Below are 22,174 nucleotides of genomic sequence, written 5' to 3'. Positions count from 1 at the left end.
TTAATTCAAACATAAGTTGTATTTAAAATGAGCAAAATTATCGACCAAAAACACCCAAACATTTCCAGTTCGACAGAAATTATCCTATATAAAAATGTATTCTTGTCATAAAAGATATTTAACCTTAAGATATTTCCTCTTTATCACCCTTTCATGGCTGTGGGTGATAATGTAAATGCATGTGTGTGTGTGTCTGTCAGTAAAATATCTCATGAACCACTGGGCAGATTGTCACAAAACTCTCAAAGCAATCAATTAAGTGTAGATCTACAACTGATTAAATGTTGGAGTCCAACCAATTCAAGATGGCTGCCACAGCCCATCAAGCCTAGCAAACACATGAACAGATACTGAGCTAAGATTGAGTGTGGTAGTAGCTGAGAGTAACCCTCAACACATACTACAAGCATCTATGAAGCTTTGTTTAAAACTTTGGAGATGGCTGCCACAGCTAATCAACCTTAGCAAGCACAAAAAATGGCTCCAACTCAGGAGATTTTACAGATTTTCAGCTAAAATTTGGTGTGGATGTAGCTGAGAGTCGTCCCCAACACATAATCTGAGCGCTAACAGATAACCTCGTCATGCAAGGCTGCAGGCAACATGCATTCCTTCAAGAAATGCAAGTTTCATTCAGATGTTTTGCACTGACAGACAGGAAGAAAACAGACAAAAAAGTGTGATATCCGCTGGAGAATATTCTACACAGCTGGCTCTGAGGACCCCTGAAATAACAACCTGTGCAGCCACACAAAGTTTTTCCCTCTCCAGCCGAGGAGCTGCGAGGAAGACGAGGCTGCGCTGAGGCTCAGACAGATCGATGAGACTCCCACCAGAGCAGCGGGCTTTCGGCTGCAGGAGACAACGGCTCCTATTAGCGCCCGACTCGCGCATATTGAGAGTAAGTCGATGCTCCTCTACAATGAATCTGACCGAGATCCCAGAGGTCTCAAGTAAACAATGAGCCCTCGGCAGCAGCAGTCTGCAGCTTTACACCAAAAGGAGCTAAAAACCTCCTCCTCGTAGTTTCTGACAGGTCTCTGCAAGCGTGCATTTAGGGTTTCATCGTTTTCCTCAGACTGAATGACAAGAATAACATATTCTGGAAAACAATCACTAATCTGATCGACATTGATTTCTAATTTCGAGTTGACATTCATGTTCTGACTTTTCCTCTAATGTCATCAGATCGGTAAATATAAAGTGATTCAGACGTTAAATGAATTCGTTGTGAGGCTTGATGCTCGAAAGCGCAGCGGTCTCCGTTATGTTAGGATGGAAGGAGCTTGGAAGGACTGCGATAGTTTGGTCCTTTGGCTCAGTCAGGTCGCTCTGCTGTCAGAAATCTGGGTGTGATATTTGAAAGTTCAGATGTTAGCTTCTTCCAACTCAGACTTGTTACCAAAGTGAAGCTGTAGAGACCCGTAGAGAGTTATTCATGCCTTTAATTCTTATGTTGGCTGTTTAGCGGGCCTTTTTGTACTATTAGTCATGTTGTACTCTTAGCTTAGCATTGTCATGTTTCAGTTTATGTTAGCTTATTTAGCCTTCCTGCATATTTAGTTTAGTTTAGTTAATCTTAGCTCATATTTTGACTGTCTTAGCCTAATTGTTGTTTATTTGATTCTGTTGTTGTTTCTGTAATGTAAAGCACTTTGGATTGCCTTGCTGCTGAAAAGTGCTACATAAATAAATTTCACTTCACTTTATCACCTCCTGTCTGGATTACTGTAATTCACTCTATGTTGGTTTAGATCAGGGGTGGCCAATCCTGGTCCCAGAGGGCCACTATCCTGCATGTTTTACCTGTTTCCCTGCTCTAACACACTTGATTCAGTGGTTAAATCACCTCTTCATGTACTGCAGCAGTCTGTTAATCACCCATTGATTTAAATCAGGTGTGTTGGAGCAGAAGAACAAGTAAAACCTGCAGGATGGCGGCCCTCCAGGACCAGGATTGGAGACCCCTGGTTTAGATAAATCATCTCTGCATCAAACTGTCCAGCAGTTTATCTTCTGCACACATAACCCCTGTCTCCACGTCTTCATTAGCTTCCTTTTTTGTTTTCAAATTGATTTTAAAACTTCACTATTAGCTTTTAAAGTTTTAAGTAGTCTGGTCCTGGACATAACCAGTAAATCGTCTCTGAGCAGACCTCGTTACATGCTCTCCCTCTGCTGCCGATCTCATCTCTTCATGTCCAACCAGAAACCTTTTTGCTCGTTAGTTTGTTTCAGGCTGCAAGCTGTCGCCAACAGTTTGGTCCCGTGTTCAGGTTTTCCTTTCGGTAAAACAAGTCAATTTTGGTGATATGATCATTTTTTTCTTTATTTCCTGCAGATTTATAGCAGCTGTTTCTGTTTTTCATTATGTAAGTAAAAAAGACGTTTCCCACTGGGCTCACCGTAACGATAAGGCCCCTCTCCTGGAAGTACTTCACCAGAGGAATGGTGTTTTGTTTGAAGTTGGTCAGGCGACGATCGATGGCCTTCGGGTTGTCGTCGGGTCGTCCCTGCTGCTCGGCTCTTTTCTGCAGCCTCTCCTTCAAACGGTGGTTGGTGCAGGCCAGGAAAACCACCAGGTCCGGAGTGCAGATCTGCAAAACCAGACAGGAGGATTCATGGAGCTGTTAAAGCCAGTCCTAAACTTTTATTCACACAGGACCGACGTAATCTCACCCTGAACTCGACGAAGCAGCAGCTCAGGTCAGTGTTGTCTTCAAACATGGCAGAAATGTTAATAAAATAAAGACCTCATCTCAGTAAGATTTAAAGAAGAACACAATACTTTGATGTTTGTGAAACTCTCTGTCTTAAAGATTGAAGCTTGTCACATTAAAAAAGAAGTTTCAGTAATGCACTCCCCAGGAAGGAAAGGAGAAAATAACCTGCTCAGTTTTATCATTTTTACAGACTGGACGAGCTCACGTGGAAGTATTTAAACGTTTCTGCTTCACGCGGCTGGTGTGATCACACATGCAGCCTCCTGATTAACTGCGATTACAAATCTGTGTTCAGAAATCACACCAGACAACATTTCACATCATCCTCGAATGTGAATATCAGTGTCACGACTGAATAATCGTTGCTGTTCGGCTCTTACATACGTCAAAGATTCTGATGATTCGAAGCAAAGTGCCCATTTTATCCTTATTTATTTAAAAGTTTACAGTTTTGTTTTCGGTCTTCAAATCAGTTTAAGCTCATTCGTTTAAAAAGCCATGTCTGCTCTGATTGGTCAAAACCAGACAGGAAGCTTCACAGACGTTTTATGGCAATGTCATTCAGTAAAGGACAGACTGATCAGATACTCCAAATGTTTCTTTTAACCCTCCTGAAAACAGATAAGTTGGTATTCAGGGCTTAAAAATGATTTTAAAAAAAAGTTTAGATTGGTTGAATGAATGGTTTTGTTCTGAGTTTTGGTAGTTTTGGTCATTTATCTGAATTGTGTTCTTGGTTTTGTTCCTGTTTTGTAACTGTCATGGCTGCCGGACCACAGTAGAACCACATTCACCTGTTTTCCACAGATCCTCGTAGTTTTCTTGTCTGTTTTGCTCCGGAGTTTGGTTTCATAATTCAATGTTCGGCCTGTTTCTGTTTAGCTGTCTTGTTTAAAATCAACGGATTAATCAGAAAAACCTGCCTTCTGCCTACATTTTGGTCAAACTGGCATCATTCATCTACAGTTGTTGACAGTTACAGAAAATGAGTTGATTTAATTAATCTAACTACTACAAATACACCTTTTTTGTTTTATTTAACATAAAGCTGTTTTTATTGTCCACATATGCTTGACAAACTAAGATTTTGTGCACACGTCTTTGTTTTTCCTACATCTGTTTGGATTTGTCGTAAAGTTTTTGCCATTAAAACGTTGATTCTGTGCTCAAAAAGTTAAATAAACTGAAAAAAAACTTGTTCAAAATGTTCTTTGTGTTCGTATCTGGCATGGTTATTTCAGTGCTTCTTTTTATTTCAGATGGAAGGAAAATACATAAGAAAATATTCATGCAGACAAGGTTTTAATTAAAGGAGAATCATAAACAGACATCAACAGAACTGCAGACTGAATGAGCCAAAAACAGAGAATAAGATCACATCTCTGCCCTTCGTTTAAAAACACAGGAAGGAGATGTTATATTTAACGGCAGCTGCTTCTACAGTCTTGGAGCAGTAACTCTAAAGCTGTGTCACCGTTTAGATTTAACCATGACAATGGGACAGATTTGCAGCCACATCCAAGAGACCCGAGAGCCGAGAGTGAATGAAGAAAGCCTGTGATATAAGAGGACGTTTCTGTCCCCCTGACAGCCCTGAAATTAATCAGGAAGGTTTAAAATTAAATCTGAATTAAACAGGAAACCAATTCAGGGAGACAAGGCCTGAGTTGATGCGCTGGCTCTTCTTCGAACCGGGCGGCGTCCTCGCAGCTGTGTTTTGGAACCATCTGCAGGTAAATTATTGACAACAGCAATCCAAGTCGGGAGACGTGACAACATGAATTATAAAGGAAGAATAAATCGGTTCGAGTCTGAAAAGCTCTGGCTCCTTGGAAGCAGTGGATAGAGAAAGATTTTCAAGGGTGCCAATGCAGCTTCTGCCCAAAATTTCAACTTATTTAAAACAATAAAGCCCAACAATAACTTGAGATTTACTTTTATAATAATCTAAGCTGACAAAAAGCCAAATTTTCAATGTTTGAACTCCATAAAAAGTGTAAAAAGAACCAAAAACAAAAGAAATTTTAAAGCTGCTGTTAGTCTCCACCCAGCTGTGTCTCTCACTTTCTGACAGCACTCCTAATAAGACCAGCAGACAGGAATGCAGAGCAGAAAATAAGCCTAAGAGAAAATCACTGCGTGTAAATTGTAAATCGGATTAACAAAAACATGAACTGTAAGTGGCAGAAGTGTTCATTTTTATGTTTTATGTAGGAGATATGGCAAGTTAAATAAAGAAATTCTTCCAGTTTTATGGAGCTCAGACACAATGGAAGTTAATGGGTGTTTAAATGAATGAACTCTGTGGAAATTTGAGAGTTTAGGAGTGGCTTAAAACTTTTAACAACTTATTATTTTTATTATAATGTTATGTTATTTAAGATTAAATCAGACATTACTGCTAAACAGATGACTCGATAGCAGCATTAATAATGATTATCTGCTGCAGCTAAAGAAATATAAATGTACTTACAGGATATAACAGTAAAGCAGCTCTAACTAAAGCCTGAGCATCATATATTTTATTAGTAATAATGAGAACACAGACAGTCTTTAATAACTAAGCAGCTCTGATGAATGTGCTTCATATTCAGATGCTGTTATCTGTCTGAGCAGCAGCATCTATAGGACGTTTATTTTTTAGCTTTACTCTCTGACCTTTGAACTTAACCACTGTTCAACCAGCTCACATCGACACAAAGCTTTCCATTCCAGCAACCATCTAGGTCTCTTTTTTTTTATTGAAGTATTCATTCAATGTCGCTTGATTTCTTCCTCTAGTTACATAAAAAGCACCGGATGCACACTCCAGAGTGTGCATCTGATCTCAAACACTGCCAGGGCAAAAAAAAAAAATAGCTTGAATGGCATCTACAGATTTGTGTGCCACTGTTTTCAGTCAAAGTTTCAGTTTCCATGGCGACCACGCACACACACGACTGTATTTTTCTGAGATTGTGGAGAGCAGGACACTGTGGTCATTTGTTTCGAGGAGTTTTCAGATTTATTATCCTTACAGCACATTGGAGGACAAAGATTAACTTGTGTGCTGGGTCTTTTGTTGAAAAGCTGGGAAACAATAAGCTTTCCCCCTTAAAACGCAATCATATAAGCTGCATAAGAGAGCAGATGTCGACCGGATCTCTGCACCAACCTGGACAGCTAATACCCTTTCGGGGGGGGGGGGGGGTGATCTGCTAAATGCACCGGATCTCAGAAAAATAACTAAACAAATGCTGCAGAGATAAAGAATACGAGCAGCTTCCCGTGAGGCTGCAGCAGACAGGTAAAGATTTTTATGAAGCAGAAACAAATGACTGTTTTTGTAGATTTAATAACAGTTTTTCTCTAAAAGAAACTACAGACTTAGCCTTTAATCTAGCGAGAAATAAGAACCTAGAAACTACTAAAAAGCAGCAAATATCTGATATTTACTCTCGTCAAGGTTAATTCATTTAATTCGAGTTTGTAGCCTCAGACATCAGACGTCTCAGCCCGTCTATAAATCTGATCATTCTGTTTTTATATTTTTCTCTTTTCCATCCATAATTTAGCCGTTCTCAGGCCGAACGCTCTAATCTCAGGTGTATCAGGAACGTGTGACCTTACCGTTACCTGACCGAACAGACAGAACCCAGAGCGCATCAATAAATACTTTTATTTATTCAAGTGGAGGGTTATTTTCTTGATTATCTGCTTAGACAAATAAAAGTCACTTAATACTGAATGGAGCGCATGTTTTTCTGAGTTTAGGAGCAGACAAAAGCAACGATCCACCTGCCTGTGACCCATTAAAGGATAAATACAGTAGTTAACAAAGTTTTTTTGAGCATCTTATATTCTTGTTTTGCCCCAAATCCTGGTGATAATAATCCGCTGGTTGTCAGAATAGATTAATTAACCAAGTCTTCAACAAATTCTTGGAGATTCTTCACCCAAACAAGACAATTTGGAACAGCTTCTATTCTAATTTTGACGATAAAACAATTAACTTTATTTTTTAAACAGTGCTCCTAAACACCAACAGATTAATTACGAGCAGTGAGGCTATTTAACTGGTTTTAAATTAAACATTTGCTCCAAAATGAGCAAAAAACAGGCACCAATTTATGAAAAAAACCTGTGACCTGCACATATTCTTTAAATGTCACCAATTACTTCCTTTTCAAGTGGCTGTCTTTCTGACTGACACGTCACAGAAAACAAAAAGAGCATGTTTTAGTTTCTTCTTTCCTCGAAGCGTCAGGGTTTTGTAGGTTTGCAAAAAGAAGAACAATTATATAACTTACTGTTCTTTGTAACTTGACTTTAAGGCAGCAGAAAGCCTCGATCTCATGGGAGGAGGTAAATTAAGTGCTGCGCGCTCTCAATACGCAGTAATTAGTTCCTCTCAGAACATATTGTTTTCATCCCTCTTTGACATTTGGGATAAAATGTGAATTAGGGTATTGACCTCCACGTCAAAGTTCCTGCAGTTCAGCCGAATAACTGTGACAGGCCAGTTTAAATTGGTAGAAATTTCATTTTAAAAAAACAAGAAATTCTTTAGCTTAAGTGCAAGTTTGACTCATCTTCGGCTTCCCCGCAGGAAGACTGACGGAGAAGAACAGGTCGACTCCAGGTTTGAAAAGAGGATGAAGGGGTAGAAAGTCTCTCCGGGCAGCTATAAAGGGAGCAGCAGTGCCTCATAAATGGCTGCTGTGATGCTGTAAAGGGCAAAGTGCCAGCATGGGGTGAGTAATGAAAATGGATGCTGCAGGTCCTCAGAGGACCGGTCATCCCAGAGCTGGGGAATATGGGATCGAAAGTAAAGTAGTGAACCTTTCAGGATGAGAACCATTTGATGCATAAAGCAGCACCTAAATGGCTTGAAAGTCTGTGAATCATTTTTAACCTTTTATAGGTCATGCTAGGTTTTGTTTTTCTGAGTTTTTACTGCATCCAAACCACTCTGTCCACTCTCTGAGCTGGATTATTTTCTCCTGACGTTTGTTTTACGGTTCAAGATGTTCGGTAAATTCCAGATAAACATGTTAATATCCTGAAACCCGATCTTGGATTTTCAAATCCAGGCAAACACAACTCAAATCTGAGCGGTTGATTTTCTATCCGACCGCGTTTCTTCTTCTTCTTCTGCTGTCTGGCTTCTTTAACGTTATTCCCTGCAGCCTCTCTTTCAGGCTTTCATCTTCTTCCTGTTCTCGTTCCCCTACGCTCCTCTCCCGGCTCACAAGTGTTGCCCTGCTGCGAATAGAAAAAGACAAATCCTGAGCAACAAACCACCGAGTTTGCTCTTAGAACTATGGTGCATTTTTTACCATATTTGAAAAGTAAAATAATGCATGTTTGACATGTTTTAGCAACAATGCAGACTAAATAAGAAAATGCTGTAATTTGTACTATAAATGAATGCAGGATAATTAGATTTTCTTTAAATATCGTCTCTTGTTTCACATCTGCTGTAGTTTTCTCTGGTAAATCCATCTCATCCATGCATGGAATCACCAAACGTCTGCTCCTGCCCATAATTTGATTTCATGAGTGAAAGACATCCGCGTGTACTTCTAATCTCATACAGCCAGTATCGCTTTCCATCTCTTTACTCTTTGCTGCGTTTTCTGCTCGCGCCGAAAGGTCATATTTTACCTGAAGGCAACACGGATTTGCTGGAGGTTTAACTCGAGCCGAGCAGGCTGAATATGTCAGATATCAAACCCGATCTTGAAACGACACAAAGACGTTTCTTAGCAACAAAGAACTACAGCGTTACCCTTCTGGAAAACTGGAAGCTTCCTCCTCAGTTTTATTCTGTTTAAAAAAAGGAAAAATGCATGAAAGGATCGTGTGTGGAATTAAAGTTAAGTTAAGTAAAAACCGAGCGGAGATAAGTTAACGAACGCAGATGCTTGTTTTCTTTATTGCTCTTTTTTGAAGGCAACACAGAGATCCGAAACCTGAGCTTTGCTTTGCAATCAAAGAGGAAATAAAATGCAAACATCCATCCGTTAAAATTAAGAGCCATGCAAAACTCTTTTTCTGTTCTGGCTCACTGGGTAATAACTATAAAATATGGTAAACGTGGTTCACAAACATCCAGGTTTGATCAGGGTTTGTTGCACGAGTTCTTGTTTTGTTTTCCAATAGATGTTTGTCATTTTGCAAAATTAGGATTAAACAAGAAGGTACACAAAGATAGCAACTTTCAGGCTGCATTTATGTATTCACACACATAAGTACAGCTGCAGTAACAATCTATTTAAAGGGACTTCTGTTTGTTTGTATGTCAGTATACCGTTTGTTACATAAAACTGTACAGCAGGGGTCTCCAATCCTGGTCCTCAGGGCCACCATCCTGCAGGTTTTCCTTGTTTCCCTGCTCCAACACACCTGATTCAGTGGTTAAATTACCTCTTCATGTTCTGCAGAAGCCTGTTAATCACCCATTGATTCAAATCAGGTGTGTTGGAGCAGAGAAACAAGGAAAACCTGCAGGATGGTGGCCCTGAGGACCAGGATTGGAGACCCCTGCTGTACAGTTTCTATTATCGAGCATGCTGCAGAGAAATGCATCGCTTTCATCTTGTGTTGCTAATTATACTTAATATTACTGGTTTACCAGCTTGCAACTTCAACACAGTTAGGTTGATTTTGATTTTATTCACAGATCTAAATTCCGAGCCCAATCCCACTTTCTAAAGCTACAAAACTCTAGTCCTAGATTTCGACTTACTCTAGTTATTGCCAATTTCTTTTACGTAAACAGATGTGACAGGATTTGTGTTGGAGTTTCAAGACAAAGAAGATGTGTCCCTCGCAATAAGTAACGACGGTGGATCAGTTCGCGATAAACATATTAGACAGACTAGTTCGCATTTTAAAGCAATGGACTGATCTTTTATTTTGTTGCTGTAAACATAATATGTTGACCGTAACACTTTGAAAACAAATCTTAATTTGTTTGGTTGGATAATTTCATTGCAAAAGAATCAAGACTCCCTGAAATGTAGGAGCAGGACCAGGTTGGAAGGAGAAAAGAGGACATGAGAGCATTATTTATGTGACTCTGGACAAACATTTAAAGCAATATTTCCCTCGAGGTCAGGCTGCTTCTTTAAGCCACTCCGACTGTATTATGGTATTTGTGCTTATTTTTCTTTTCTACAAGCTGGAGTTTCGCTGCCTAATCTGCTCTCACCCCGACAGCACAAGGTCTCGGTGCCTCATTTGTCTCACTGTTGTTTTTCTCTCTTTCCCCCCCCGAGCCACACAAACCACTCTTTAATAACCAGCTGCCACTTTATTCGATTGTACCTACCAGGGCTGCTGCTCCGGCGCATCACGGGCTGAGCGCTCATCAGCTCCTGTCTAGTCATCATCAGCGGCTGCACGAGCTGTTTTGCTCCGGTTGCGTGGACATGGTTATAAACAAAAACTGGACGCGTGTCTTATCAACGCGTTTTCATCTCCGCTGAACTCCCCGCAGTCCTTATTTAACCCCAGGGGTCCATTTACAGACTGCCTCCAGCCCTTTTAGGAATCATTTTAAGCAGATAAATAACATTGCAACAGTAAATGCAATCTAGTCAACTAAATTGCTTTTGGAAGATTATCGGTCATGAAATGTGATTTAGCAAATCATGAGACGAGGGATTAATTAGATGTTTTCCAGGCTTCTTGAATCTGAAAATGTGTCAACTCACTCTCGAATGTGCAAGTTAGGCATCAACAAAGTGTTTATTTTTCTTGTTTACACCCTCAGCAGATGCAGAGATGCAGAGAAAAGGCATCTTTAATCACATCTAATCTGATTTATGATGAAACAACTGGAGCTGCTGAATCGCCTCGCAGTAACAGATCATTTGTGACGCAGAATGGCTGATTGCAGGGGGGCGTTTTCTGGTTAAACTCCCTCTAGTTTCACACGTTCCAGCCCCAAACTATGTCACCCAGTTTGTTTGTTCGGTTTCTTACAGCAGCGACCACGACGTGAGCTCTCACTACGACGAGATTTGGCCCTTTCACAAAAACAGGGAGAGGAGGAACGACTACCACTGTGACGAGAGGATGCAGCGAAGACATTAGACGAGACTGGAGCTCCACAGAGCGTCATGGGAAGAGCTGGTTTTTGTTTTTAAATCAAAAACGGACAAGCGTGGAAGTAAAAAATGCTATTTTAGGACTTTTTAGACATCCAGAGTTATTCAGCAACTTCTTTTTTTCCACATTTACTATAAATCATTGATGCTTTTATTTCATTTTATTTTTATTTTTAACAAAAAGTTAAAATAAAATGAATTTGCGTGACCCAAAACACAACCAGTGTATAATGATCTTCTAATCTCAAAAAGCAATAATAAGTCATACATACATGGAAAAAAAAAAAAACAAAAAAGTTTATTTCTTTATCTATGAATTTGATTATATCTTAGGGAACATCCAATACAAAACAATAAAACCCACAAGAGTTACTAAATAAACCAGTGGGTTTCTAATGAAAACTAAATATCTGCAATTTCTTTTAATTTTGTGACTTTCATTTGCAAGTTATTAAAGAAAAATACAGAATGCATGTGAATGGGGTGGAATTATGATTCCAGCACCGTTTATTTAGTTGAATTTACTGACAAAAAGTCTGACAACAGGAAGTTTATTATGCAAATAACTAATAAATTAACTTTATAAACGTGTCAGTTACTTATTTAGACTAGTAACATAATGGATTATTTTATTTGCTAATATTTTAACAGCATTCACACGTTCAAGACTCTCAGATGAGTGAGAGAGTCGCAGATAAAAAAAGACCCTTGTTTTTTTTAATATTTTGATGTTACATTAAACTATAGGCTTGTATTAGTAACAGTTTCTCATTTTGTTCTATCACAGCAGCTAAAATAACATCTGGAACAATAAGTTGAGCCGCTGTGGAATGAAGCAAATCTTCATGTTTGGAAAATAAATCCTTTTCTCTAACGACGGTCCCTCTTGTTCCCCATAAAGCAGCTTATTTAAACCCATTTTACAAAGTCGGACTTTGACTGGAGTGACCCAAAAAGATCAAATCCTTCATGAAGTCAATGACAGCTCACTTAAAAGTTCATAAACATTACGTGAATTTGATTGGACAAACGATCATCGATCTCTTTGAAAGTAATCGAAAGCACTTTGTGTCACGCAGTTACGCAATCAGCTGTATGTACTGTAGACTAATGCTTCTAAATCCTAAGACTCTAACTTTATTAAGGCTAGAGAAACATTTATTCTCATTTTTTACACTTTACAGATGTTTTTAATGACACGCTTTGTTTAAATTCCTGCTTAAATTGGCAGATATAACGGCGGATCTCAGAAAATGAGTGAAAACATTCAGAACGACAGCTGCAGGCATCTGTGAGTCCTGTTCCAGGACACTTTATTGTAGGAGGTCAGATGCTTGCAAAGACTATAAAACATTGCCGAGTCGCCCGGTCGTCCGGTGATACCGGCTCACTTTAGGAACACCAACTGGGCGGCAAATGGAAAAGAGCAGGTCAGAAGCAGCAGCTGACTAAAAGCATCATAAATGTGACTGGTGTGAATTTAGGACAGAGCTGAGATGAAATATGACGCACGTGCAGAGATGGAACAGTCAGCCTGATGCTGCAGGTAAACTGACCAGTTTATTATTCTGATACGATACGATAAAACATGATACGACACGATATGATACAACATGATCCGATCTGATCCGATCTGATCCGATCTGATCCGATACGATATGATATGATATGATATGATATGATATGATATGATAGTGCTTTTTCCCAGCTATTCCACAGCTGTTATCAGGTTGCAGCATAGATGATCTGTATGTTTCCGCTGCTAAGGCTTGAATTTAAAAAAATACATTTTCTGCTCCATTTAACTCCCTATTTAAGTTGTATTTTTTACAGTATATTAAATGAACAAGTGCAAATGGGACTAATGTTATCTTGGTGTTTATATATTTGTGAATCGCATTACAATAATCAGTGTGCAGGAGAAAGAATGAAGCAATAAAAGCTTCTGTTTTCCAAAAAAAAGAGAAGTTTAGGAGCCGGATTCTTCTTCATCAGCTCTGGATGCTGAAGAGACAGATGGCTAAAGCCTCCAGTTACATAACCAGAGGTAAGCTTGCCAAAAAAGGGACCAAATATTTGGTAAAGACTGCAGAGTTGTGCTTTTTTCTGTTTATTGCTGCAGTCTCTTAGCAACACTAGCATGGCAGCTTTATTTGTTGCCATAAGAAACGCTCATTCAGCAGCTTGAAACTTATTCACTGTTCACCTCAGATAACTTTTACTGAAACGACCCCTTTCTTTCCTGAAAATAGTATTTATTCCTAGCCATAAAAGTAATAATTCTTGTGAATTCTTGCCATAAATCAGACCACACAATAGCAGTTTATCGAATATTGTGCAGTTTTTTTGGTTTTGTTTTATACAATAACGACTCAAAATGATTTATAAGTCACATCCTTGTCTCTGTGCTCAGTTCATTTTTCCAGTTACATCCCAACAGAGCCTTTTATTGAAACAGAAACATTATTTTAAATCTGTGAAATAGCACAATTGAACAATATTACACATTCAAACTTAACAAAATGTGAGTTTATCCCTATTTTAGAAAAGAATGCACGATGTTTGACATCATTTTAAAAAGAAAATCCTACCTTTATCTTATGCCGAATGCAGACAAAAAAAAAGCTATTTCGTTCCTCCAGTAGTGATTTAAAAGTAAGCTCAAATAAAAAATGTATATCATACAAACAGCGGCTCATATCTGTCTGGAACTGCAGTTTTAAGGTCAAGGGAAGAAACATTTGATTTTTGATCATTGTCAAAAAAAACGGATGTTTGAGTATTTCACAGGCCAGGCTTTGGTCAAGCAGGTTAAATTTAAAATTGGCCAGTTTTGGTTGATAAACTGATAAATCATCGCTCATTCCACCGCTCCAAACTCCTAACATGAACTTTATTAAAGGATTAAAAACTCTTTGTTCAGGTATTACCAGCCCCTTCGTCACTGCTGCAGCTCGTGCACGTGTCACACACTGCAGATATTTAATATTCTTGCTCGTTTTAGCAAAACATGTTCCTTCTGGCATTTCTGGTTGGAAAAACAAAGCCTGCGGCAGCGACTTCCTCTGTTAGCCAATTAAGAGTACGAACCAGGAAATACCGTCTGACACGGAGATGAAAATGTCCTCAGAAGATGAATAAACCTAATAAGAGACACTCACCTGGTCTTCGAAGGACAGGGCCTGTCCAACGTCCCGAGGGAACCCGTCTATGACGATGCCGTTAGCGTCTGGGATCTTCATAATCTTCTGTTTTATCTCGGTTATTGTCGTCTCCTGGAAAAAAACAGAGCAAAAAAAAAAAGGCAACACGAGTTATTATTACTTTCACACAGAAGCTGCGCTCTAAATGCCAAAAAAAGCAATAAAACAATGTTAGACGCAGCCAGAACAAGCAGCTGCTGTAACTGCAGGGGATCATTAGGTTTTTGATCAATACAAATAAGAGTGGGGGAGTGGGGGTCCTGCTTGAGGAGAGAAAAATCTCTGTAACAGATCATAAAGCAGTCATCACCAACCTAACCAGTAAGCTAATTATTGCCTGAAGGCGAATGATTTTTCCGATGTCTATGTGTTTGTGTTTGTTTGTACCGTTAGCAAAATATCTCATGAATCATTGAATGGATTTTAATGAAACTCTCAGAAGGTAATCACTGGGTTGACATCTACGGCTAATTAGCTTTTGGAGTCAGTTCGATTCAAGGTGGCCGCCACAGCAAAGCGATCTTATCATACAAAAAAAATGGCTCTAACTCGGTCATTTTCACAGACGTTGAGATAAAATTTGTTGTGACAGCAGCTGAGAGTGATCCCTAACTTACGCTCGGCATTAGCTATTGATGCCAACTGTGTCTGTCTGTTAGCAAAATATCTTGTATGCAGCTGGATAGATTTTAATGAAACTTTCAGGAAATAAATGCTGGATATACCTCTACAACTGACTAAGATTTGAAGCCAATTCAGTTTAACAAGGTTACCACAGACAACTGTATATTAGAAAAGCTACAATGCTGCTGATTTTACACATATCGAGCTAAAACAGGGGTAGGCAACCCTGGTCCTGGAGAGCCACCATCCTGCATGTTTTACTTGTTCCTCTGCTCCAACACACCTGATTTGGATCAGTGTGTCATTAACAGGTTTCTGTAGAACAAGAAGAGGTGATTTAACCACTGAATCAGGTGTGTTGGAGCAGAGAAACAAGGAAAACCTGCAGGATAGAGGTCCTCCAGGACCAGGATTGGAGACCCCTGAGCTAAAATCTGATGTGGCCGTACCTGAGACTCGTTCACAACACATTGTACTCTGAGTAAGACATCACAGAGTGTTAAATATATTGTTATTTTTCAAGGTTTGATCAAAATGGCTACAGCTGTCATTTCTCAATGCAAGATGATCTCAGCCTGAAACTCTGGCATGAAATTAAGGAATGCTGGGCCGTTAGTTTGAAGAAGCTTAAAACAGGTCCTTTGGACGCTTCCTCAATGCAACACATTTTCATCTGATGATCCTTTAATATCTGTAACTGCAGCAGAGTTCGGAGCTCCTGGAGCCAGAAAACGACAACTTCTCTCAGCATCATTTACTTCCTCTTGGCTGGAGGAGGTCAACATGTTTGAACGCATTTCTGCAGGCTGAATGCAACTCACGATCTGGCAGAGATAAATGAGCAACGCTCTGATCTAAAAATAACATGACTTACACAGATGTTTAATTTCCGTCAATATCAGAATGCAACCAGTGGTCTAGGATACCATGCAGAGATTAATCCACATCTAGTATCCCTAAAACAGATTAAATCAGAGGGGCCAATCTAAGAAAGGCTTTTAGATTTAGTCTCTGTTTCTCGCAGAAATGCAAAGCGTGGAGCAGAGAGAATCCACCCACGAACACAAAGGGTCTAAAATCACCCCGTTTACTCATTCGTTACACGAAACAGACGTGTGGAGGCTTTCCATGCAGAGCGCCGTACGCTCTGAGCTCAGATGTTTGCTTTGCGTCATCGCTAACGAGTCATGATTGCAATTTTCACATCTATCAAAAGTGACACATTGCATTATGTTGCTATTTGCAGGAAATAATAAACAAGATGAAAAGCCTATTTTTTAATTGTTGTTCCGTTTTTGAGAGCTTTTATTTTGTCCTCACAAAGCAGGAAAGTACAGTTCAGTAGATGGAGGAGGATTTAAGTTCGCTCATCCTGCTGAAATAAAGCCTCAAAAAGCTTTTTTTACAGCTGGAATTATGGTCTGAATACTTGAACAAGCAAAAAACAGCTTTGTTGGATAAATATAAAACATGTGGGGAAAAGAACCACAGATTTTTATGACGTTTTTTCAAGATGAAGCAATTATTTTGTTGTCGTTTAAAGTTAGTCATTGTGAAGTATGAAGAAAAAGGTTATCCTGAACAATATAAAACAGTGTTTACTCCACTGGTTTTCCAGATATATTGATGCGTAACTCGTAAACGTGAAAAGCAGAATCCATTCTTTGAGTTTATGTACAACTACCTAACAAGTCTAACAATGTCTCCATATTATAGTAGAATAATCTAAGATATCTAACTACAACAGGGACATATTACCAAGGTTTACAGTCTAAAGTCCAAATAACTTAAAGCTACAAATCATTACACAACAATTAAAATTCTTATTGGGTCCAGATTTCCTCGGCTCAAACTGACACTTCATCAGGAAACGTTAGAGTTACTTTTCAACACGAAGGGAAGTCTGATAAATGTCAGCAGTTCTTCTGAGGCGAAACCTAACACAATGGCTATAATAACAGTAAATGCCGACAGGAAAGGTCACTCCATGGTGCTCTTTATTAACAATACGAAAGGTGTGAGAACGTCAAGTGGGAACGTGGGACTTGTCGGGTCCAGTCTTGATTTTCCTCATTTTTACTTCTTGATTTCTTACTTTGAGTTGCAGGTTATAATTTGATCCCCTTCACTTTACCACTTTGTTACAAATTAAAAGTTAGGAAAACATCTTAATAATGTGTAAATAAAACACATTTCAGTTGCGATGATAGCGTGGATGTTCGAATCTGACTCTTAAAACTAACACTGTGTCAATATGCAAAACGTTTTTGGGGAAATAAGTTAATCATCAACTGCTGATGATTTATTGCAGATACTTTTATGTTTGCAGTGTTAGAATCCACATACAGTGTTTTGAACTGTAGAAAAGCTGAAAAACAAAACTTAACAAAGCTTAATTTTATCACCGAAAGCCGAGTTTTCTTTCATCACGATCATCAAGCTCTTAAAAAATTATTTTCCTCAAATTAAAAGGCAAAATCCTCAAAAAAAATGATGCTCAGATTCACATTTCTGTTGCACAAACTTCTGTTAGAAATACATAAATTATTACATCATGCGGTGGCTTGAATTATTAATATGTTAAAGGTTAAAAAAAGAGAAAAACTGGAAACCATCTGGTCACTTGCAGCACTGACTTTAAAATCATCCTCTTTGAACACTTTTCACCGGCTAAAAATATATTTTAAAAAGTAGCTTTGAGTCTTCAGTTTTAGAGCAGACTGTCAGACGTCCCGCAGAGAAGACCGGCGGGTCTTTAGGAGAACAGAGGTTCGTAAAAACACCGAGTCGTGTGACTCGGCAGAGAGCTTCATCCTCAGCATCCTTGGATCAATGACCAATCAGTAAACTATCCCTCATCGTTCTGCGCTTTAATTCTTACATGTCTGTCAGTTTTTATATAATCTTTATAGTTTTGACTGTGTGTTTCTTTCTGTATTTAGTGTTTTGTTTCTGTTTATTTTTTTATTTTGGCGTATTGTCTTTGTTGTTTTCCTGTTTGATGAAGCCTAGGCGTAAATTCAGACTGGAAGACCTGCTTCAGCATCACCTGCAACTAATCGCTGCGTCGAGCACCTCCACTCCAGCCTATTAGTGTCCGACCGTCCCTCCAGCTTATCCAATCAGCAAGCAAGCCTTCGTTTAAAAGGACCTCCATCATGGCCTCATTCGTTCACCGGCCGAACTTCAGCCCATCTCCACCCCTAGTTTCCCAGTTCCCTCAAGCTTCCTTCCCCTCTTCGACCTCCACCACCAGTGTCCGGCCCGGGGAAGACGCCTCTAATGCTCAACCTGAGCTTCTCGTCGAAGCGCATTGCTATTGTCGACACTCGCATCTTCCGCTGGGGTCCAAGCGCCAAAATTCTCATGTCATTCATGTCAAATAAAAGCATTTAATTGCAGCTTCTCTTTGTCGTGAGTCTCTCCGGGTTGAAATGTCGGTTTGCCATCATCCACCTGTCCTCAGTCAGCACTTGTTTTCCTGCCAAGCCCACTTATCACTCACCTGTGCCCACTTCCCATAATTACCCTCAGCTTTAAAACCTGGTTACTTTCTCCACTTCCTGGCTGGTTCAATGTCTCTAGTCTCCCGTTGTTCTCGTTCCTCGCCTCGTCTCGGTTTTTGTTACGTTTAGTTTTGCTTTTTTAAATAAATTTTCGTTTTTATCATGCGTCTGTGCTCTGGGTTCATCTCTTTCTCCACCGTCCTTGATTGAAACAGGCAGGGTGATTTGAAATCAAATTCTAATCTTATTTACTTTAATTCTCATATGAAATAAATGTCCCGACAGCCTTTATGTTCGATCTGTTTGGCCTACTTTCCTGTTTGTCCGAACTGACATCTGGACCGAAGCGCTGAAGGGACAAGTGACGTCTCAAACCTGCGAGGAGAGGATGATGAACGATGAGCAAGGCAGTTACTGAAGATAATTCATGAGAGGGCACGAACTAAAACGGGCTCTTTGTGACGCAGGCGGCGGCGGCGGTGGCCTCGGAGCATTGCCAGTAAATCCCAAGGACTCTGTTGACAGTAATGACCCCCTCTAATGCTCCTACTATCAAAATATATGCAGAGGGTTAGCATCGCTCAGGTTGTTTCGGGTCATTTCGTATAAAACACGAGAATTTCTCATCCCAACCAGAGAAACATCAGTGAGTCACTTACGGCTGCTGTGTTATATAAAGTTATAGAACTCAAAAAGCTTGACAAAGAGTTTTATTTAAATAGAGCTACATAAACAAACTAAAACTGATAGATCCTTTAGGTACTTATGCTTCTCATAGCCTGTTTTATTGACATTTACATAATCCTTTTTTATAACCCTTCGATATGGAGGCTGAATTTATGTTTTGTTGTTAAACGAAGATTAAAAGGGCCTTGAATATTATAATATTATGGCCACCACAGCCAACTGGCCTTAGAAAACACTAAATTAGCTGTAATTTAGTCAACTTTACAGGTATTGCTCTAAAGCAGGGGTCTCCAATCCTGGTCCTCAGGCCCACCATCCTGCATGTTTTCCTTGTTTCCCTGCTCCAACACACCTGATTCAGTCGTTAAATCACGTCTTCTTGTTCTGCAGAAGCCTGTTAATCACCCATTGATTCAGATCAGGTGTGTTGGAGCAGAGGAACAAGTAAAACCTGCAGGATGGTGGCCCTCGAGGACCAGGATTGGACACCCCTGAGGTACATGTTGCTTCTGGAACCGATTGCAATTATTCTTTGTATGTTTCACAGTTAAAAAAACAAACTTATTTATTAATATTGACACTTTATAGAACCCAAAAGGCAAGAGTATTTGGCCACGCCTGATCCTCACAACAATAGGGACGTGGTGGAGTAGGTTTCTGAAGCTGTAACACAGGGGGTCTCCAATCCTGGTCCTCGAGGGCCACTATCCTGCAGGTTTTACTTGTTTCTCTGCTCCAACACACCTGATTTGAATCAATGGGTGATTAACAGGCTTCTGCAGAACATGAAGAGGTGATTAAACCACTGAATCAGGTGTGTTGGAGCAGGAAAACAAGGAAAACATGCAGGATAGTGGCCTTCCAGGACCAGGATTGGACACCCCTGCATTAAAGTTTGGTGTGGTTGTAGCTGAGAGTCCAAGTGCTACATCTCGTGCAACACATGCACACATCTCTGCTCCTCCTCTACCTGCGGTGCCAGCTCTCCGTTGGTGATGATTTTGGCGATGAGGCTCCACTTCCGGTTGCTGGTGGCGTTGTGGATCATCTTCTTCCTCAGCAGCTCGCCGACAGACATGTAGTGGAAGCCGTAGCGCTCGGCGATCTTCAGGCTCTGGGTTCCTTTGCCACTGCCAGGTCCACCTAAATCACAGGGAGACAGAGATGTTGATGTTTGGGGAGATTTTATTATCGCCCTTCTGCCAAAAGGGGCAAAAGGAAGGTGATAATGTTTTTCCTGTGATTGTGTGTTTGTCTGTTTTAGCACAATGTCTCCATAACTACTGCTGAAGGATATGCATTGAAGGAATGCTAGGTGTTTATTTATTTACTTTTTTGCCGTGAGCTTGAGTGTAAAAAATGATGTGTGTGGGCGAGTGTAGGCGAGTGTGTGCTTTGAGTGAGAGAAAACGAGGCTGTGTGAGACTGTGTGTGTGTGTTTGTTTGTGGGGGAGGAGGGAATGTAAGAAACAGGTACGTGTGAACCTCCTACATTTCTGACAAGAAATCGTTTCTTTTCGCTGCATTTCATTAGAAAAATGATGTGCAGAGGAGTGACAACGTTTTCATATTCCAGAGAAACAAAATTCTGAGCGTTAAATGATCATAAATAAACAAAATGTGCACGTTTTCAGAACCAGATAAAGTTGATATTTTGAGCAAAACGTCTTATTGGGAATCTAGTCAGTTAAAAAGAAACATAATGATTTTATAAAACTGACTTATTGCATGAAATGTGTAAAAAATCACCTGAATTTGAGGCTTTCTGGGTTGATAACTGTTTCATTTCTAGATTCCATTTGTCACAGAAAAAAATTAAGTTTTTAAATGATTTTTTTAATTTAAAGGTGGACCAAAGTGAAGCGAAATTATTCAGAAAATTCACAAAGGGGGGAGAAGTTCATGCTAACATGGTGTCAGCGTCCAAATTGATTTCTTTTTTCTGGGAATGATGTTTAAAGAGCGTGCAACCGAGTGAAGAAAACCTGCAAATCAGAGATCAATAATGCAGCTTGCACCAGATTAGAAATAGATTTTGAGAGCCGGGTTTCAGCGAGGTGATTCCTGTTTTATGTATGAAGCAAAATAAGTATCAATAGTTACTCAATTATGTGCACAAAAAATCCTTCAAGCATTCATAGTCTGGGTTTATTTAAAGACGAAGCACCTTCATGTGACTATTAGACAAAAAACTCAGACTTTAGATGCTCTCATATAGTCTTGATGAAGCTTTTGACTGGATTGGGCTACGTTTGAGGGGAAAAAGCCCCTAACAGAGTCTATAACGCCAGTCAAATAGTCTTTCTTTTCCTTGGAAGGAGCTTTCTAACCTAAAATGACCTTTTAGTATTTAACTGGCGGCCATGATAATTCTCTAAATGCTAAGGAAGTAAACTTGTGCCCTCGATTGTCTCCATTAACATATAAAACATGGGAGTATTTTTTCATAATAGCTTAAGAGATAAACCCGTAACTGCTAAAAGCCACAACATTCAAAACAAAGATTGATTTTTTTTATTACTGTCAGGATACACAGAATGAAAATATAAGGACTTGATAAGCAGTGTGGATGAGAGGTCGTAACATCTTTCACTTTTATGGATCGTTTTTACAGTTCCGACTTGCTTTTAGTGACTTAATTGGATTATTTCTTCTTCCTTTTGTTTCTTTCTGTCTGGAGTTTCACTCTTGTGTACAACGATGATCTCATTGCAGTGCAGTTTTCTTTTCCTTACAAATTTCCACTTCTATTTTTTTATTTAATCCTCCAAATGTTGTTCCCCTAAAACAAGGCTGAAGACCAGAAGCGACTGAGCCTTTGGGCCAGCTGCCCCCAGGCTCTGGACCAGCCAGCAGCGCTCATTAGATCTGCCCAGACTCGTGACGGTTTAAATCTTCTTTAAAAGACACGCTTTTTATCCTTGGCTTTTATTTCAGGTTGCTTTAACTGCACTTTATTATTTATTCTTACAGTCAGTTTTGCTATTTTGCTTATTATTATTATTGTTTTGTATTCTAATATCAGTCCCTCCAGGATTTCGCGGACATTTTTTGTGAATGTTGCGGCTAAAATGCCTGATTTTGTGGGCATTTTCCTAAAAGTTGCAATTTTTTTTACTAAAATCAATAAAATACCATAATTTAATAAATAAACAAAAAATACTTCCTTGTTTTGTAAGATAATTACCAACAAACATTGACATTCTCAAAAGGTGCTTTATTTGAGAACTTTGATAGCTTCTAAACTGACATTCATGAGCATTTCTGGATTGTCCCTGGTCTGCAGCTCTCCTCACATGTTTTGCAGACACAAAGTGTTTGTCGATGCGTTTATG

At 39.4% G+C, this 22,174-nt stretch overlaps 1 protein-coding gene across 1 annotated transcript in view; it reads right to left on the bottom strand.

Moving 5' to 3' along the window:
* The window catches only part of ak5 (adenylate kinase 5), a 68,333-nt gene that overhangs the window by 39,384 nt on the left and 6,775 nt on the right, over positions 1 to 22,174 (bottom strand). Inside the window, exons 4-6 of the mRNA XM_017410816.3 lie at positions 19,810 to 19,982; positions 13,981 to 14,094; positions 2,406 to 2,597 (exon numbers count right to left, since the gene is read on the bottom strand). Coding sequence (XP_017266305.1) covers positions 2,406 to 2,597; positions 13,981 to 14,094; positions 19,810 to 19,982 — 479 coding nt within the window. The remainder of the gene's footprint in view (positions 1 to 2,405; positions 2,598 to 13,980; positions 14,095 to 19,809; positions 19,983 to 22,174) is intronic.

This window comes from Kryptolebias marmoratus, linkage group LG20 (genome assembly GCF_001649575.2).
Source record: "Kryptolebias marmoratus isolate JLee-2015 linkage group LG20, ASM164957v2, whole genome shotgun sequence".
In the NCBI taxonomy this organism is placed as follows: domain Eukaryota; kingdom Metazoa; phylum Chordata; class Actinopteri; order Cyprinodontiformes; family Rivulidae; genus Kryptolebias; species Kryptolebias marmoratus.
The sequence above is the reverse complement of the archived record's forward strand: the minus strand, read 5'-3'. Positions and strand labels throughout refer to the sequence as shown.